We start from the raw sequence: 16885 nt of genomic DNA, 5'->3' as shown, positions 1-16885 counted from the left end.
TAAAAGAAATAGTTTCAAGAAATTTTTTCTGCCCTAGTGGTTTTAATATATCGCTAATGTTGTTAATACGTCACCATTTTTTTAAAAATTCGCTTTCAAATGCACAGAGTATTAATTATTAGCTAATAATAATTATAATCTTTATTAATAATTATTATTTATAATTATTTATCGAGCGTGTTATAATCGTTGCAATGAAATACGAAAATAATGATGACTTTCTTCCATCAATCCATTGTTGACATGGCAATTTATTGCGGAAGTGATGGTCAGTATTTGAGGCAGCAGGTTCACATACAGGTAGGTCTGTCAGCTAGGGTTTTTCTCTTTTCTATTTATCACTGGATAAAACATTTTTCTATAAACAAAATCTGACAAAGGGAAGAAAACGAAGATCATAATTCACTTTATATTGCCAATTTTGATCGTGCGTTGCATTATAATTTATCGGTCGTGTTGCGAAATCACTTTCGATTTAAAACTCGATGATCGATTTCTGGTGTATAATATTGCTTAACGCTCATTAACAAAAAATGCTTGATTAATTCATGAGTATTATGAATAAAAAAAAAAAAGAACGTTTGATCGATTTGTGGAATCAAACGAGGAAAACTTCCTCAAAAGCAGATGCACCAAGTCTCCATTTTGACATGAATCAAAAGGTAATATGTGGTTGTATTATAGCAACTCACCTCATGAGGGTTAGATTGAATAATAATTACTATTATTAAGTTTATCCTGTCTATTTACACCAGTTTTATTACAGTTGCAAGCACTTTACTATCGATATCAGTTAATTTAACATCTCAACCTTCACACCCAAAATAATTTTCTCTCCAGAACATTCTCTCTCTTCCTCCCATCCCCTCGCGGTTTTTGTGCGGCATTGAATGTCTCTCTTGAGAGTAATACCACACCAGGACGGTTTTTAAGTAGACATCCAAATAATATAAAGATATCTATATTACTGAAACAAACAGTCATTATATTTGTGCTGATAAGGCCTCACTTTTAACGAGCTGTCAGTCTCATTTCATTCACAATCCTTAGCCTTGTTCAGACGACGTAATTGCCTTGTGTCTTAATGGCGGGATTTGTTCAACCCATAATTATAATTAGAATAACGTTTGTCAGCAGACATCCACAGGTAAAACCTATTTGCTCATTTATTATATACCATTCCATAGTTTGTTACTTTTATAACAGTAACACTGGTAATTGTACAGATAATTTATTTAATAAACCCGCGTGCGCTTGTATGTATGTGTGTGCGTATGAGAGACAAACGAAAGAATTGTAAAATATGTTTTAAAAAGACCGACAATACCAATGTTTAGTCAGACTAAAAACTTATTGCTAATTCTAATTAGAATTTTCTCCCCATGGAATTATATAATTACATTAATTTGAACTCAAAGAGAGATAATACTCCTTTTCTTGAAAAGCATTGACAGGCTAACTCGTGACCCAACCAACATATTTTGCAACCATTTTCCCTCCAATAATTTTTTACTGTAACTTCCATCTATTCAATGTCATAGATTATATATATACACACACACATACACAAACCAATGTTAAAAATTATTGTTATGCTGTTTATTCAGTTGAGAATAACCAAGTCTAATCTAAATTCTTTCTTTTTCAGAACATGTCAAACACCACGACAACGCGCTTTCATAAAATACGTTGGAAGATAATTTGATATATGCAAGATAATTATAGAATATTTATTCCATGTATATTGTTACACAAGTCACATTTTAGACTTTCAAATGTTTTGGTTAATCTATAAAGAAACAATAATAACCGATAGACAAAGTTGACAGTATGTTCAACAGATGCTGATGATGATAATCTAAAGTAACTTTAAAAATCTTTTCTTCCTCGACTTCTTCCTTAGATTGTGCTGTCCTCCAATTCAGCAGGGTCGTTAGTAGGTTCCAAAGAGAGCGATGGGGAAATTCTGCTGGGATCATCAAACAAAGTTTCCTAAAGAGGAAAACAAAAATAATTTACAATTTATATTTTGGGAGAGAATTTTGTTAGAAGCAATAAACCAATATGTAAGTAAGATTTGGCAAAGCTACAGGATGCAACAATAGAGTTATTTATTAATTTAGTGAAATATGAACTTTTAGTGTAATGTAAGTGAAGTTTAGTGCCAATTTTTAAATATTTTTTGTAAAATTTTAATTATCATTATTTCTTCATTATAAATAACGATTCAGTTGCTAGTAGGGACCTCAACTCTTTTGCATAAAAAGGGTTTGCAGGACTTTATAGGGATGTTTTCTAATCTTACTTAACTATCAGCATCATTATTATCCAAACTGCTATAAATAATTTTATTTGTAGTTAAGGCCCAGACACACATACAAAATTTGGGGAATATACGAAATAATCACAGTTGTACATAATAATTATTACCTAATAATGTATCATCATCATCGTTTAACGTCCGCTTTCCATGCTAGCATGGGTTGGAATACAGTTTATAAATAATATATATTCACACAAAACTGTTACAAAGCAGTTGTTAACATACATTATTATACCAGATGTTGCTCTACAATATGTGTATATTTATGTGTATATATGTATATATATGTGTGTGTATAAATGCATGTATGTATGTGCTGCATTTGTGTTAGATGAATGTATTATCTGTCTTTGTTCTATATGTTTGTTTGTGTTAATAAAAAAGAAAAATGTATGGTAAGTGATTCCATTGTTTATTTTTAACAAATAACTTACTTGGTTCAAATCTGAACTATAAAGTGGGTTATTGAATTCTTGGTTGTTGTACGCATTATTTGTATTTCCTCCACTGGCTGAGCGGTTAGTTGACTAATCAAAGATAATGGAAAAACAATTGGTAAGTACTATATTTCTATTTTTAAAAAAAAATATATTTCTTAGTAAAGTGGCACAGTTTTAAAGTTTACCAGAATGGTTTGAATAAAGTAAAAAAAAAAAAATTAGAAATCATTTGAAAATTAGCCTGATATTATTAAGCAGAAAACATTTCATAATTTTCATGTAATATTGTATAATAAAATAAGTTTTGGACATTAAAAATAATTTATATTTCAAATCATTCTTTAACTTAAAACTAATGCCCCTTTCTTTGAAATTCTTGAAATTTCAATAAAATGTAAATATTTTCAACTATTTTTGGTTAATGCTAAAATTTTCATTTACAGGTTTGGTAACAAAGACAAAACCGAAAAGCCACATGTAAGTTAATTTTCTAACCAGACTATTTAATTTAGCTAATTGAACAGTTATTGTAAACTGATTTATTTTCGTGTGATTAAAATACTAAGAGCTGCTAGACTATTTTATTTAACAACTGTTGTGGTTTTGAGGTAAAATTTTTGTTAAATTTCTCCTTCAGTAATCTAATTATTAGAGAAAGGTTTAAAATAGTACAATTGTGTTTGTAATATGATGTATAATGCAGACATTACATTTTGTTCTACTACATTTCTTGTATATATGTTTATATTTTTCAGGTATAAAACAGTTCAGTCCTAAGACCACATTTGAGACTTCTAAATAGTAGTTTAGATAAAATAATATATAGGAATTTAGCTTTGAGTAAATATTAAGCATAGGGATAAAAGTCTTCAGAAGTCTTACATTTATAAAGGAAATCATTTAACTCTTAATTACAATTCAGCCTCAGACCACATGTATTAAGTATTCATATTCAAATTAAATTCTTGATCAAAATCTCATCAGTTAGTCAACACCAAAATAATGACCAATATATATATATATAAACAAATAGTTACAGATATCCTACTATATCATTTCAAAATGCTGATTATACTGAAAATTGAAACACACTGATAGAAATAATCATGAAAGTGTATAAAAATTACATTAAAAATATGGTGCATTTGACCAAGAAAATTCATTTCTGAAATACATTCATTGAAAGAATATTTATTGAACCTACTTCAGCACCATAAACTGGATTTTGGAATCCTCCTTCATTATGATATGTTGGACTTGGTAGATCATCTAATGGGACAGTGTCTTGATTAATAAATCTGCTGTGAATGTTAGGGAAGAATTGTCCTGATGTAAACGGATTGGCAAAATTACGCCTGAAAAATATACAAACATGTATTTATTACATATTTATCCAGAGTGAGAACCAGGCTACAAATGCAATGCATTACGAGCTTAATATTATAAGAGCAATTAAGAAAGATTTTAAGATGATTTCAAGTTGTTTTATTGGAATATAGAAGCATTTTTAAGCTGTTGTAAACTATTTTTGTATGATGCAAAAATCTGAAGTATTTATCCATTACAATTTGATTTTCAGTCTATATGTAGGTAAAAATTATTCACATATGCTTTTGTCAGAGAAATGAACTATACTTGGACTAAATGGCTCAACACAGAATGGATCCTCTAATAGCATCCAAGTTGGTAGTGTTTTACATCCATACAATTTCTTTTTATCAAATTACACTCATAAGACACTAATTCTCTTGAGGATAATGTTGAAGACACTTGCCCAAGGTGTTGTATTCTTAGATTGAACCCGAAATAAAGATATTTGCGAGACAAAACTGCCTAACCACACACCCAAGCGTGCTGTGTCCACAAATAGCAAAGCACTTTTGTTTTATTTAATATCGAAACTTATGAATTAATAGCAATAGGGTTAGTATTTGGTTATTCATTGAATATGGAAGTGAAACAATGAAATATAAAATTAAGGTAAGTGCAAATAATTTTAATACAGATTTTGAAATTATCATAATTTAAATTGTTCATGAAAAATAAAAACTAATTTCTTTTCTTTCCTTCTCTACAGGTTGTAAGATCATTGGGTAATAACAATAGGAAATAGTATTGTTATAAGTGGCTGACTGGACTTACATGTTACCTCTTCTGTAGAGGAGAAGTAATATAACAATCAATAGAAGCAATATCAAACTGCCCAAAGTGAATCCAAGGACTGCAGCAGTTGAAAATCCACCTGGGAAGAAGAAGAATAAAAGGACTGTATATTAGAAAATATGAGTTGATGTAAAATCATTAATGTGTTTATATGTTGTATTATAAAATGTTTTTTAAAGAAGTAGATTAAAAAAAAAAAAGTATTTTTGATGGTAAGAAAGATTATTTTTCTATGTGTAAGTATAAATTGCGAAAAAGATGAAGAAAGGAAACAAGAAAATTAGGTGAGTTGAGTTACTTGATAATCTTATCATACCGATCTTAAAATGACCTTTTCCTGTTTTTCTAATTCTCTTTCTGTTTTATTGCAGGTATTGTATAAATACTGGTTCTGTTCAGAAATAGAACTAGGTTGAATGCAGAAATTGTGAAATAAAGTAAGCCAACAATACAATTTTAAACACTATCTTGTTTCAAATGGCTTTTAACCCTTTTGATATCAACCCACCTGAGACATGCTGTTGGTCCTAGGATACAAAATTCCTGTTTTAACATTTTAATCTAAGTTAAAACTTTCTATTGAAATTTCATGTCAATTTCTGTTCCAAATACCAGTTTAATAATGATAAAGTTATCTTACTAAATTTTTCGTTATTCTCAAAATACATAAACAACAAAAGCAGTGTATTTTTCACAAAAATATAGTAACAAAAAGGTTAAAAACTGTTTCTCAGCTATTATGATTATTTGGGTAGCTCAGTTTATATTTTTTATGCCTGTCAGAGACAGCTCTTGATGATATAAAAAACAAAACAAAACCTTTCATTAAAATTTTATGATAATTTATGTTCGTAAAACCAATTTGATAAATTCTTCCTTATTTTCATTCAAAATTAATTGAAAAACAAAGTTATATATATAAGCAACAGAAATTGGTAACAAAAGGGTTAAATATAAACAAAAAATGGTATAGATTGTATTGCTATAGCCTTTGTTTTGATATGAGCGAAGTCTTTAACATAATTTTCCAAACTATGTTCTGACAGCATAAAGTGTTTATACATTTCCTTTTAATATAATTACTATGTTATTATCACTGATATACTGTTAATAATAATGATAATGTACCCAACCCCCAAATAATGTATCCAATTAATAATAATGATAATGTACTCAATCCCCAAATTGTAAATATTTTAACGTATATTTTTTTTTTTACTTTCAGCTAACAAAAACTTCCTTCTTGTTATTTTTGTAACATTACCTGTAGGTTCAACTTTTATGTTACGACCACTCTCAGGTTTACCATAGTCCTGTGCAGTTGTCTTTTGACTTGTTCTTTGTGTTGTTGTTGTTGTTGTAGTAGTACTGGTTGTTTTTGTTGCTGTTGTCCATGTTTGTTTTGTCTTTTTTGTAGTTGATGACACTGTTGCTGGTGTTTTTGTTGTTGTTGTTGTCAATGTTGTCGATGTCTTTGTTGTTTCCGAAGGTCTCTTGTTTCTTGGCGTTCCAGAAACTTTTATCTCAACTGCTGAAAATATGTATTTGTAACCTCCATGCGTTATGTCTGTTTTGAGAGAAAATGATTACATTTAGAATTTACTGTATCAAGGCATTGTATCAATATTTTAAAAAAGTTTTGATTGTGAAAATTGAAGAGAAAATAAAATTATGCTTCTTTGTATTATTCTTTATTTATAAACATGGACAAAACTGGCTGATTTACAGCATTTTAAAATTATATGTTTCAGTTTGTGTAAAATCATGTGAATATACGCATGTTGTAGAGCAATGTGGAATATGTATGTTTGTAGACAAATGAAAAACTTGTTTTGATATTCTAATACTTTAGAGAAACATTTAACAAATTAGTTGAAGGACTAAATTTCTAACAGCTGTAATTAAATTTACATATATTATTGTTAACTGTGCCTTCTTGATTGTTAATACCTTCCATGAGATCAATACGTACACCCTTGGTAGATCATATGTATAGACTTTGTACTGATTCTTGGGAAAGTGGGAAAAGAGAGAGAGAGAGAGCAATACACTTATAACCAGAATTTATATCAGAAGTAAAAAATAGTAGTAGTAGTGTTTCTTTTAATTGGCCACTTAGCAAATTAGTTTGGGAAATACCTATAGAAAATCAAATAATGTAAGAATTCTGTTAAACATTTTTCATGGCAATTACTAATTTTAAGCTTGAAAAAGAAACAAAGATATAGCTGACTCAACTATAAATTTTATCTTAATATGTTTTTAATGTTATTTTCTTATCTTATTTGCATATAGTTACCTGCACATTTCCTAATAGGTTATTGTTTCATTCTGAAAGTGACTAAATGGACTTTATACTTAGAAGGAAAAAAGAGAAATACTCCTCTCCCTATATCACCATCAATAGTTTTGGAGTATTTTTCTCATGAGCAAAGTTTATTTTTTGATATATACTTAAAATGTTAGATACAGTTCTTCGAAATTTTATTAAAACCAGTTTAGCTCTTTGCTTCTTAAGACTTAGATTAACTAAATAAATTGTTTTTTTAAATATTTGCTTGGTTTTTCAACTTTGAAGCAGTTATAATTGAGGTAGTAATTTATTTTAAATTAAATAAGATATTTCATAAACATTTATCTCATTTGTTTTGTCTTATCTAACATTAAGTTTCCTTAAAAGTTAATTCACTGGATTTGGTTCAATTAACATTAAATGCTAAATCTTTCTCATATTGGTTTTCTAGCAACATTCTGTTCCATTTGGGAATGGGGAAATTAAAAACTTTCACATTAACATTGCTTAAGTGAATGAAAAAAACGTCTCAAATAACCACAAACGATTGTTTAGCCACCATAATTTAGGGGTATGATTTGAAGGAAATCTGGTCTGCTATTTCTAGCAGACCAAGCAGTATTGTAAAATGTCCCATGTTCACAAATGCCATAAACCGAAGAAAAGTTACAAGGTTTAATAGAACTACTACCAATCTTGAAAGTCAAGATTTATAAAATATCTCAATTGCATTTAATTTCCTTAGTCTACTAAACTAAATTTGAAAAATCACTTTAATTTTGAAATGTAACACTTGAAGTACTGTTTATCTGCGGGAGTTTATTACAACCATTGAAATCCCAACCAAACTTCATCTAATGTTATGACTAAATTGCGTATAATACTTTTTCCTAAATTTTTTAATAATTATGTTATTCTCTTGCATTTTTAAGAGAATTCACTAAATATCAGTAGTTTCTTGATATAATTTACTGTACAATAGGTTGGCATATCTAATATTTTATCAGTTGCAGAGCATAAACTCTGTTTCACACTGTATTGACTAAATGACTTCAATTATGTTAGAACTGAAATGTAACAAATCAGTTTTTTTTTTTACTGTTTTCATACTAACCATGCTGTAACTGCTCCTGGTTCTATAAATCACACTTCCTGTTTTAAAGTGATTCAAATTAAAACCTTCCATCAAGACTTGATGTTAATTTATGTTCCAAACATTAGTTTAATAACTAACAACAGTTATTTTACCTAATTCTTCATCAGAAATATGCTAATAAAAGAGTTTGCCTTTCTGACTTTACTCCTTCTATACGATGACTACATTAATTTACATGTGACATTTTTACGGTTTATTCCTGCCAATATTATTGCAATATAGTTTTTCTTTTCTTTTTTTTCCTCTTTAATATGCATGACTGACCTATGTTGAGATTGCTAGTATTACAGTCCTTTTGTGTATTCAATATCTTTTATTTTTGCCCTTTCTTTCTTTGCTACCACAAATCCCCAATAATGAACAACTTGTTCTCTCTATCCTTTTTCTCTCTTTGTAGATCTGAGCACTGATCTTTAATTGCAGTCATTATTTTGTGAGTGTCAATCTCACTATGCTGCTTCCCTCATTCCTCTTCACCCACTGTTTCATGTTTCAAGTGCTTTTTATTGTCCAATTCACACACCTTTTTCTATTTCAGCCTCTTATATTCTTCAGTTTATGTTTAGCTCACTACTATGAATTACCCAAAGTTCTGAGAACATTGCCTCAAATTAGGTAAAGTCTTTCACCTTTCAGAATTGGTTAATTTGGCCAGGTTGACTCTTCTTTTTGTTTGAAGACTACTGGCTTCAATTTATTATCTTCTCTGAGTATTCACATCACTTGTCTCTGTCTTAGTACACACTCTCTTATGATGTGTCCCAACTCCATTCCCTCTCCAACTATTTCACATTTTGTACAAGCTTAAACTATATTGTTTACTAATCTCTCTTATGAAGAGCACCAACCTTCCCTTATCTGAAGTGTACAAAATTTTTTTCCCCTCACAAATTTGCTGTCCTAAGATACAATATCTATTTCTTCCTTTAATCGCTCTTTTATGAGAGTTCTCATTCATAAATTTATTTCAGGAAGAGCACAAATTTTGTTTTCTATCTATTTGCTCTATCATGAGAATACTGTTTCCTCATTTTCTCTAATGAAGATAATGGTCCTTACATTCCCACCTGTATGAGCATTAACCCCATATTCTATCTGAGCTAATTTTTATGAAGTGACATGGCCCTATTCTTCCTCTCAGTTCACACTCATAGAGTATATACACCCCATTCTCTTCCAGTTCACTCTCTTATGATGTGTACTGACCCTCTCTCCTAGTACATTGACCTTATTCTTTCACTGAGGTTTCTTATGAAGTGTACAGCTCCAGTTCTCTGTATTCCAGCCCACAGACCAACTTCTCTTCCCTGGACCTTTTTTATAAAGTGTAATGACCTTATTCTTTCTCCTAAAGTGTGCATACTATTTTATCTCTTCCAATTGTACTGGCCAGCTACCCTTTCAGTTAACGCCCTTATGTATACAGATCCTATTCTTTGTCTTAGCACACACCCTTTATAATGTGTCCTAAAACCTTTTCTTTCTCTTGCCCAGCTCACTCTTATGAAGTGTACTGGTCCTTTATTCTTTATCTCAGTTAAGGCCCTATTCTTTTTCTTAGCACACTATCTTATGATGTACCCAAACTCCCTTTCTCTCTCACTCAGTTGATAATGACAATCTTATGTGAACAGGCCCATCTCTCTATCTTAGTATACACACAATGATGTGTTTTAACCCCTTTCTCTCTCTCTCACAGCCCACTCTTATGAAGTGTTTGGTTCTATTCTTTCTCACAGTTCAATTTCTTATGAAGTGTGTACGTCCCCCCCTCCCATCTCACTCTTTTTAAAGTCTACTAGCCCTCAGTTCACCTTTTTTATGAAGTGTACAAACCTTATTCTCACTTTTCCAGTTCTCTCTTTTATGAGGTGCCCGGGGCCTTGTTTGGACACTATCCTCCTCTCAGTTCTCTCTCTTGTGTCCTGGCCCTATTCTTTCAGATCACTCTCTTATGAAGTGTACAAACCAAATCCTGTCTCTATCCTCTCTCTCAGGAGGTGTCCTGGGCCTTGTTTGGACCCCATCCTTCCTCTTTCAGTTCTCTATTATGCCCTGGGCCTATTCTCTCTCAGTTCACTCTCTTATGAAGTGTACTGGTTCTTGTACAAACCCTACACTCCCTCTCTTTTATGAGATGCTTTGGCCATTATATAAAACCCCGTTTCCTCTCTCATGAGGGGGGTCTTGGCCGTATTCTCTCTCTCTCTCTCAGTTCCCTTTCTTATGAGGTGTACTGTCCTAATTCTCTCTCTTAAGTTCACTCTCAAAAGGTGTCCTGGGCCTTGTTTGGATCCCATCTTCCCTCTTTCAGTTCCCTCTCTTATGAGATGTCCTGCCCCTATTCTCTCTACAGGTCCCTCTTATGAGATGTCCTGTCCCTATTCTCTTTCACAGGCCCCTCTCTTAGGTGTCCTGGACCTAATCTCTCTCACACAGGTCCCTCTCTTACGAGGTGTCCTGCCATCTATCCTCTCTTATGAGGTGTCTTGGGCCTAATCTCTCATTCTGTTCCCTCTCTTATGAGGCTTCCTGGCCCTATTCTTTCTCTCTCTCATGCCCCTCTCTTATGAGGTGTACTGGCCGTTCTCTCTATCTCTCTCTGTTCCCTCTCTTATGAGGTGTCCTGGCCCTATTCTCTCTCTCTCTCTCAAGCTCCTCTCTTATGAGGTTTACTGGCCATTCTCTCTTATGAGGTATCCTGGCCCTATTCTCTCTCTCAGGCTCCTCTCATGAGGTATCCTGGCCCTATTCTCTCTCTCTCAGGCCCCTCTCTTACAAGGTGTACTGGCCATTCTCTGGCCCTATTCTCTCTCTATCTCTCTCTCTCAGGGCCCCTGTTCTCTCTGTGAGATGTTTTGGCCCTATTCTCTCTCTCAGTTCCCTCTCTTATGAAGTGTCTGACCCTGTTCTCTCTTTCTCTTATTTCCCACTCTTACAAAGTATCCTGGCATCTTTTCTCTCTCTCTCTGTTTCCTCTCCTACGAGGCATCCTGGCCTTGTTCTCTTTCTCTATCCCCTCTCTTACAAGAGTGTTCTGGCCCTGTTCACTTGCTCTCTCTCCCTCTCTTACAAGGTGTCCTGGTCCTGCTATCTCTTCTCAGTTCCCTCTCTTATGAGGTGTTCTGGCCCTTTTCACTCTCTTTTATGAGGTGTCCTGGCCCTGCTCTCTCTCTCTCTCTCTCTCTGTTTCCTCTTAACCCTATTCTCTCTCTCTTTCTCAGTTTCCTCACTTACAAGGTGTTCTGGCTCTATTATCTCTCTTATGAGGAGTCCTGGCCCTGTTCTCTCTGTTTCCTCTATTATGAGGTGTTCTGGCCCTATTCTCTCTCTCTTCCCTCTCTTATGAGGTATCCTGGCCGTATTCTGTCTGTTAGTTCACTCTTTTAAGAAGTGTCCTGACCTTTGTACAGACCCTATCCTCCTCCTCTCAGTTCCCTCTCTCATGAGGTGCCCCATCCCCATACTCTTTGTTCATTCCCTTAAGAAGTACACAGCTCTATTCTCTCTTACTCCTAGTTCACTTTTATGAAGTACCCTGGCTCTATTCTCTTTCTCCCAGTCCATTCCTTCAGAACTATACAAATGCTATTCTTTCTTTTTCAGCATACATACACATGATGTACATTAGACCTATTCTTTCTCACAGTATCCTGATCCTATCCACTCTTTTTCCAGCTTTACACTTTTATCAAGTGTATTCTCTCTCTAGTTTAGGTTTAAGTGTTAACCCTACTCTTTCTCCTAGCAGACACTTTTAAAGTGTACATGCCCTATCCTCTTTAATCCTAGTAGACACACACAAATTCTTATGAAGTGTACTGGCACTATACTCCTCTCTTCTTGTAAGTTTAGACCCTTGTAAAGTGTACATGTCCTATTCTCTCTCTCTTTCTGTGTTACACATTTTGGTGTAGAGACTTAATTTTCCCTCTCATAGCACATACTTATATGAAAAGTTCTGGCCTTATTCTCTCTCCCAACCCACACAAAGTATTCTGGTATCATCTTCCTCTTAACTCACTTATGATTAATACTGGTCCTGTTACCTCCTCTCTCCATCTCTCATGAGCAATGCCACCTCTCTGCTCCTAAGTATACTTGTTCTTTTTCCCCTCTCTCAAACTAAGTGCAATGTAGTTTTCTCAGGCATGTTGCCTTTATGAAACACTACTACTCTTGATCTCTATCTATGTGTTGTGTATTGTCTATTTCTTTTCTCAAGTACCCCTACTGGCTTGTTTTTATTAGAAACACCAACCCATATTTTCATTTCAATTGTTATTACCCCCTGAGAATACTGTCTTTCTGTGTTCACCTTTTTTAAAATCCCCACTTATCTTTGAAAAAGCATAAAACCCTAAACTCTATTTTTTCCTCAAAAGCCCCCATTCCACTTCTATTTCAAGATTCCATGGATCCTCAACTTTTCTCTCTCAAAACTTTTTGCTCTTATTTTGAAAATACCAGCTTTTCTGGCATTTTAAAAAAGAGTACCAACTGTATTTTCTTAATATTTGCTCAAATAAAGAGCAGTGTTTTTTGTGATTCAGGCATATTCTTTATGTTCTATCCCTCAATAGCTCCATCAGTGGAGTAACTCAACTGCTACAACCCTGCCTTCTATCACCTACTACTATAACAAAGAATCCAAACCCAACCATTTATCCTAAGGTGTTATCCATCTCGGTTGTTTTCCTCTGCCATTCCTTGTCCTGCTTTTTCCTGAAACCTAATTTTGTTGTTATCTGCTTAAAGTTACCATTTAAAATCACTCACAACTTTTGCAGTCAATCCTTTTTGTATTTGTTATTTTCATTATACTAACCAAACCTCAATCTGTTCAATTGATTTTAGCACCTCTTGTGATTTTAATTCATCACTGCAGCCAACTTTCAATATTTGCTTCATTATTACAGTCTCATCGTTTTCTTCCCTTTCTCGGATAAAATCTGAAGTGACTGTTTCAAGTCAACTCCCTGTTAACTTCAGTTCTCTCTACTGACATTAGTCTACCCTTCATAATTCTGTTGATTAAAAAGATATTTTAGAATACTTGACTGTGATGCTATCTTTCTCATATACAATCATAATGTATATCATTGGTCTCAAGCATATGAAATCATAATTTTTTTTTAATGCTTTTATGTTTTGTTTATGTTTAAAATTATGGGGAAGATTAATATTTAAAGTGATCATTATTTTTGTCATTGTCCAACTCTGAAGAGTACTTTTCTCCAATAAAAAAAACTTTTCACATACATTTGAAATCATAAAGCAACTATAAGTTTTAAAATATTTTCTATCACTGCTGCCACTGTAAGTGACTTGGTATTTAAAAATATTAACTATTGTAAATTATTGTGTATTATGTAATTATCAAAGGTTTTTAAATATGAATCATTGTATATCAAATTGAATAAAGTGTGATAAACTGAATAAAGTTTCTTTTTCTTTTCTTTTTGTATTACAAATCAGAACTAAAAATGTATGAAATCATCATCACCATCAATGTCAGGTCAGGTTCCATACTGACATGGGTTGGTCAAATCTAAATATAATTTACCCAATTGTGATATATATATATATACACACATACATATCATACAAGAGTAGATAAATGAAAACTTTAGTTAAATTGAAGAATATTAAGTAAAGACCCTGAAGAAACTGCACCAGTGTTATAGTTGGGTTGCAGCTGAAACGTAGGTCTTCGTAAAGTTATATATATATATATATATATATATATTTTAAAAGAATTAAAGGTAATGCTATGCAACTTTGTAATAATCCTTATTGTTGTTGATATATTATCATATGACAGCTGTCCATTCCTGACTGAGGAAGACCAGCAATGCTTCTGCATGAAGTTACTGCACCTGCTATCAGTGGGTTTGCATCCACAGATTCCATGCCTACATGCTGCAGTGCCCTCTTATTTGACTGGTCATCGTAAAGTTGCTTCCTCAGCGATTGCATAAGTCAAAATTTTAGGTCCAATAAGGCTTGTACAGCACCTCATAGACCCTCTCCACATTGGAGTGACTTTCTCCTAGAAGCATGCTTTAACAAGCTAAGTGTCTCACTCCCAGTGATCTTCCAACTTCTGAGGGCCTGTACTATAGCTAGATTGTTGTTGAACCTCACCAGGCAAGCTTAGTTGGGGTGTCAGTTTAGTTGCTGACAACCTGAGGACAAGAGGTATTGGACTCTATGTTAGCAGTAGCGTATATGAGACCTCACAAGTGACCTGACTCGTCTCTCTCTCTCTCTCTCTCTATATATATATATATATGTATGTATATACATACATATATGTATGTATGTTTACATATATATATATATATATATATATATGTATGTATATACATACATATATGTATGTATGTTTACATATATATATATATATATATATATATATACATACATACAAAATGCTAATGATAATTATGTAAAATTTCATAAGTGAGAACTTGAATCTGGCACTATAATGCATCTTAATGGCACCAAGATGATACATACTACTGACAGTTATGTAAAGATTGTTTTAGCACTGTAACATGCTAGTTTCAGAAATATCTTTCACATTATCGATCTGAAGTTTATTATTCTAAATAATTAGAAACTTGTGGAAGTGTTCCATCTCATGCACACAGTTTTTAATAAAAATAATTTCTACTGAATACTGTAAAACCACCAAGTTTACAAGTGAATTGTACTTCAGCTTTAGCACCCGGACAAATAGGCTATACTTTCTTCCCCCTTCACATACATTTGTTCATCGATTTCTAGTTTCACTATACTTAACATCTACTTTTGACACAACTAATGCTAAAGACAGTTGGTCTCATGAAGGAAAGTATACCAATTAAGCAGTTACAACTACTACTGCTACAATCACCACCACCATCAGCTGCTTTATATACACAAGAAGCATATTTAAAAGTGATCACTCCAAATCAATCTATCCAATACATACTTTTATACTGTAAACTGAGAGAAGAGTTAAGTAGTAACTGCACACCCAATATATACACGAAAAAAAAAAAAAAAAAGACTAAACTGAAATGCATAAGTTCAATCTTCTCACAATTTTTTAGATTAAAAGTTAATGAAAATAAGAAAATATTGCAAACGAAATTGTTTAAAATGTAAATATGAAAATATTCATTGATGAAATAAACTGATCTGAACACGCTGTACTGAACTATTTCACACCAGTCTGTATTGTATAAGTTTTTTTCCTCTCTGTATTTATAATAGTGTAAGTATAAACAATAAACTTACCATCAATGATGTCCTCATATATTTTCTGACCAATAATCACACTATGTTCTCCAGTAATATCCATAAGCGTTAGCTGTATGTCATTATCGATTCTTGACACTATGAATTCTACATTAGTCTAGAATTGAGATAGAAAGAAATTAAATATAAAAACAGAAAACAAATATCATTTTGTATTTCAAGTTGAAAAAGATCAGAACACTCTATTTTCTACATGTTAGGTAAGTTAAAAAAAAAAAAATTTAGCAGGAAAGCTTAGCATAACCCACTACAGTGCTTGCAAGACTTAGCAGTAGCCAGTAATATGACACCTGGCCCAAATGGTTTCCACAGTGTAGACACTGATAAAAGCACCCGTGGATGGATTAAGTCTACCACCCAAGTTGGCCAAAGCAGAATTTGAAACCAGCACGAATACTGCTAATGCATTGCAATTCTTACAGAGTTCTGCTAAACCACCATTCTGGACAGATATTTTTACTGATCCTGAGAGGATGAAAAGCAAAGATGAATTTCTGATTTGAACTCAGGACTGAAAGGATCAAATAACAAGGTAATGTGATGTTCCAGACTGCCAATTCTCTACTTTTGAGATTAACTTCTTTTAGCATTATTAAAGTTTATTTATTTTCATAGTCAATAATAAATATTTTTATATATTTAACCAATCAAGTATGCTTTTTTTAAACAGCTGACGTCAAATAAATTGCAAGATTTCTCAGTATCTGCCAAGTCAAACATGATCTGCAACCTACCTAAATTCTAAGATTAATGAATGCAAATACCAGATTTTTTCTCTCTATGTAGTTAAAAATATATTGAAATTTATTTAGATTCATCAAAGCTTATGATATTAGATAGAAGTGTACAATATTTGTACTATCAAGAAAGACCTGCATTCAACAGATCAAATATTTCAGACTTAATAACTTTTAACTGTGGGGAATTAACTTAAGGCCAGTATTATATTATAATTAACGGTCATTAACTTGTACAGCTGGTGATAGTTTGATACTTACATAAAATCAGCTTCCTTTTATCTATGGACTAATATATAATATTCTAAATACCAAGCATTTGTTACCTTCAAGAGAAAAATCTTTTATTTTTTATGTTTCCTGAAGCATTTGCACTGAATTTATTTACCATATATTAGTTTAATTATATAAAATGGTGATATATATATATAAAAAAAAGGAACAATTTGCGAAAATAAGTATTGA

General features: G+C 32.3%; 1 protein-coding gene and 2 long non-coding RNA genes across 5 annotated transcripts in view; 2 read left to right on the top strand and 1 right to left on the bottom strand.

Annotated features, from left to right (window-relative positions):
* The first annotated feature begins 234 nt into the window (after positions 1-234).
* On the top strand, positions 235-6578 carry LOC128249604 (uncharacterized). Its single transcript, XR_008265710.2, has 5 exons — positions 235-300; positions 1649-3240; positions 3519-4743; positions 4841-5363; positions 6152-6578. It is a non-coding gene; the product is annotated as an uncharacterized LOC128249604 (long non-coding RNA).
* The window catches only part of LOC106867806 (protein amnionless), a 96324-nt gene continuing 81139 nt past the window's right edge, over positions 1701-16885 (bottom strand). For 2 of the 3 annotated variants that reach the window (XM_089365110.1, XM_052973622.2), the window contains 5 exons: positions 15663-15780; positions 6191-6493; positions 4906-5005; positions 3968-4118; positions 2347-2850 (listed from right to left, as the gene is read on the bottom strand). In XM_089365110.1, the coding sequence (XP_089221236.1) occupies positions 2587-2850; positions 3968-4118; positions 4906-5005; positions 6191-6493; positions 15663-15780 (936 nt within the window). In that variant the 3' untranslated portion in view covers positions 2347-2586. Of the gene's footprint in view, positions 1993-2346; positions 2851-3967; positions 4119-4905; positions 5006-6190; positions 6494-15662; positions 15781-16885 lie in introns of those variants that run through there. The other variant, XM_014912827.3, reaches the window with a different exon arrangement.
* Positions 10956-13818, top strand: LOC149132206 (uncharacterized). Its single transcript, XR_016244738.1, has 2 exons — positions 10956-11071; positions 11113-13818. It is a non-coding gene; the product is annotated as an uncharacterized LOC149132206 (long non-coding RNA).

The sequence above is a fragment of the Octopus bimaculoides genome, chromosome Z (assembly GCF_046866305.1).
Source record: "Octopus bimaculoides isolate indiv1 chromosome Z, ASM4686630v1, whole genome shotgun sequence".
NCBI classification, from domain to species: domain Eukaryota; kingdom Metazoa; phylum Mollusca; class Cephalopoda; order Octopoda; family Octopodidae; genus Octopus; species Octopus bimaculoides.
This window is presented reverse-complemented; position numbering and strand designations above follow the sequence as displayed.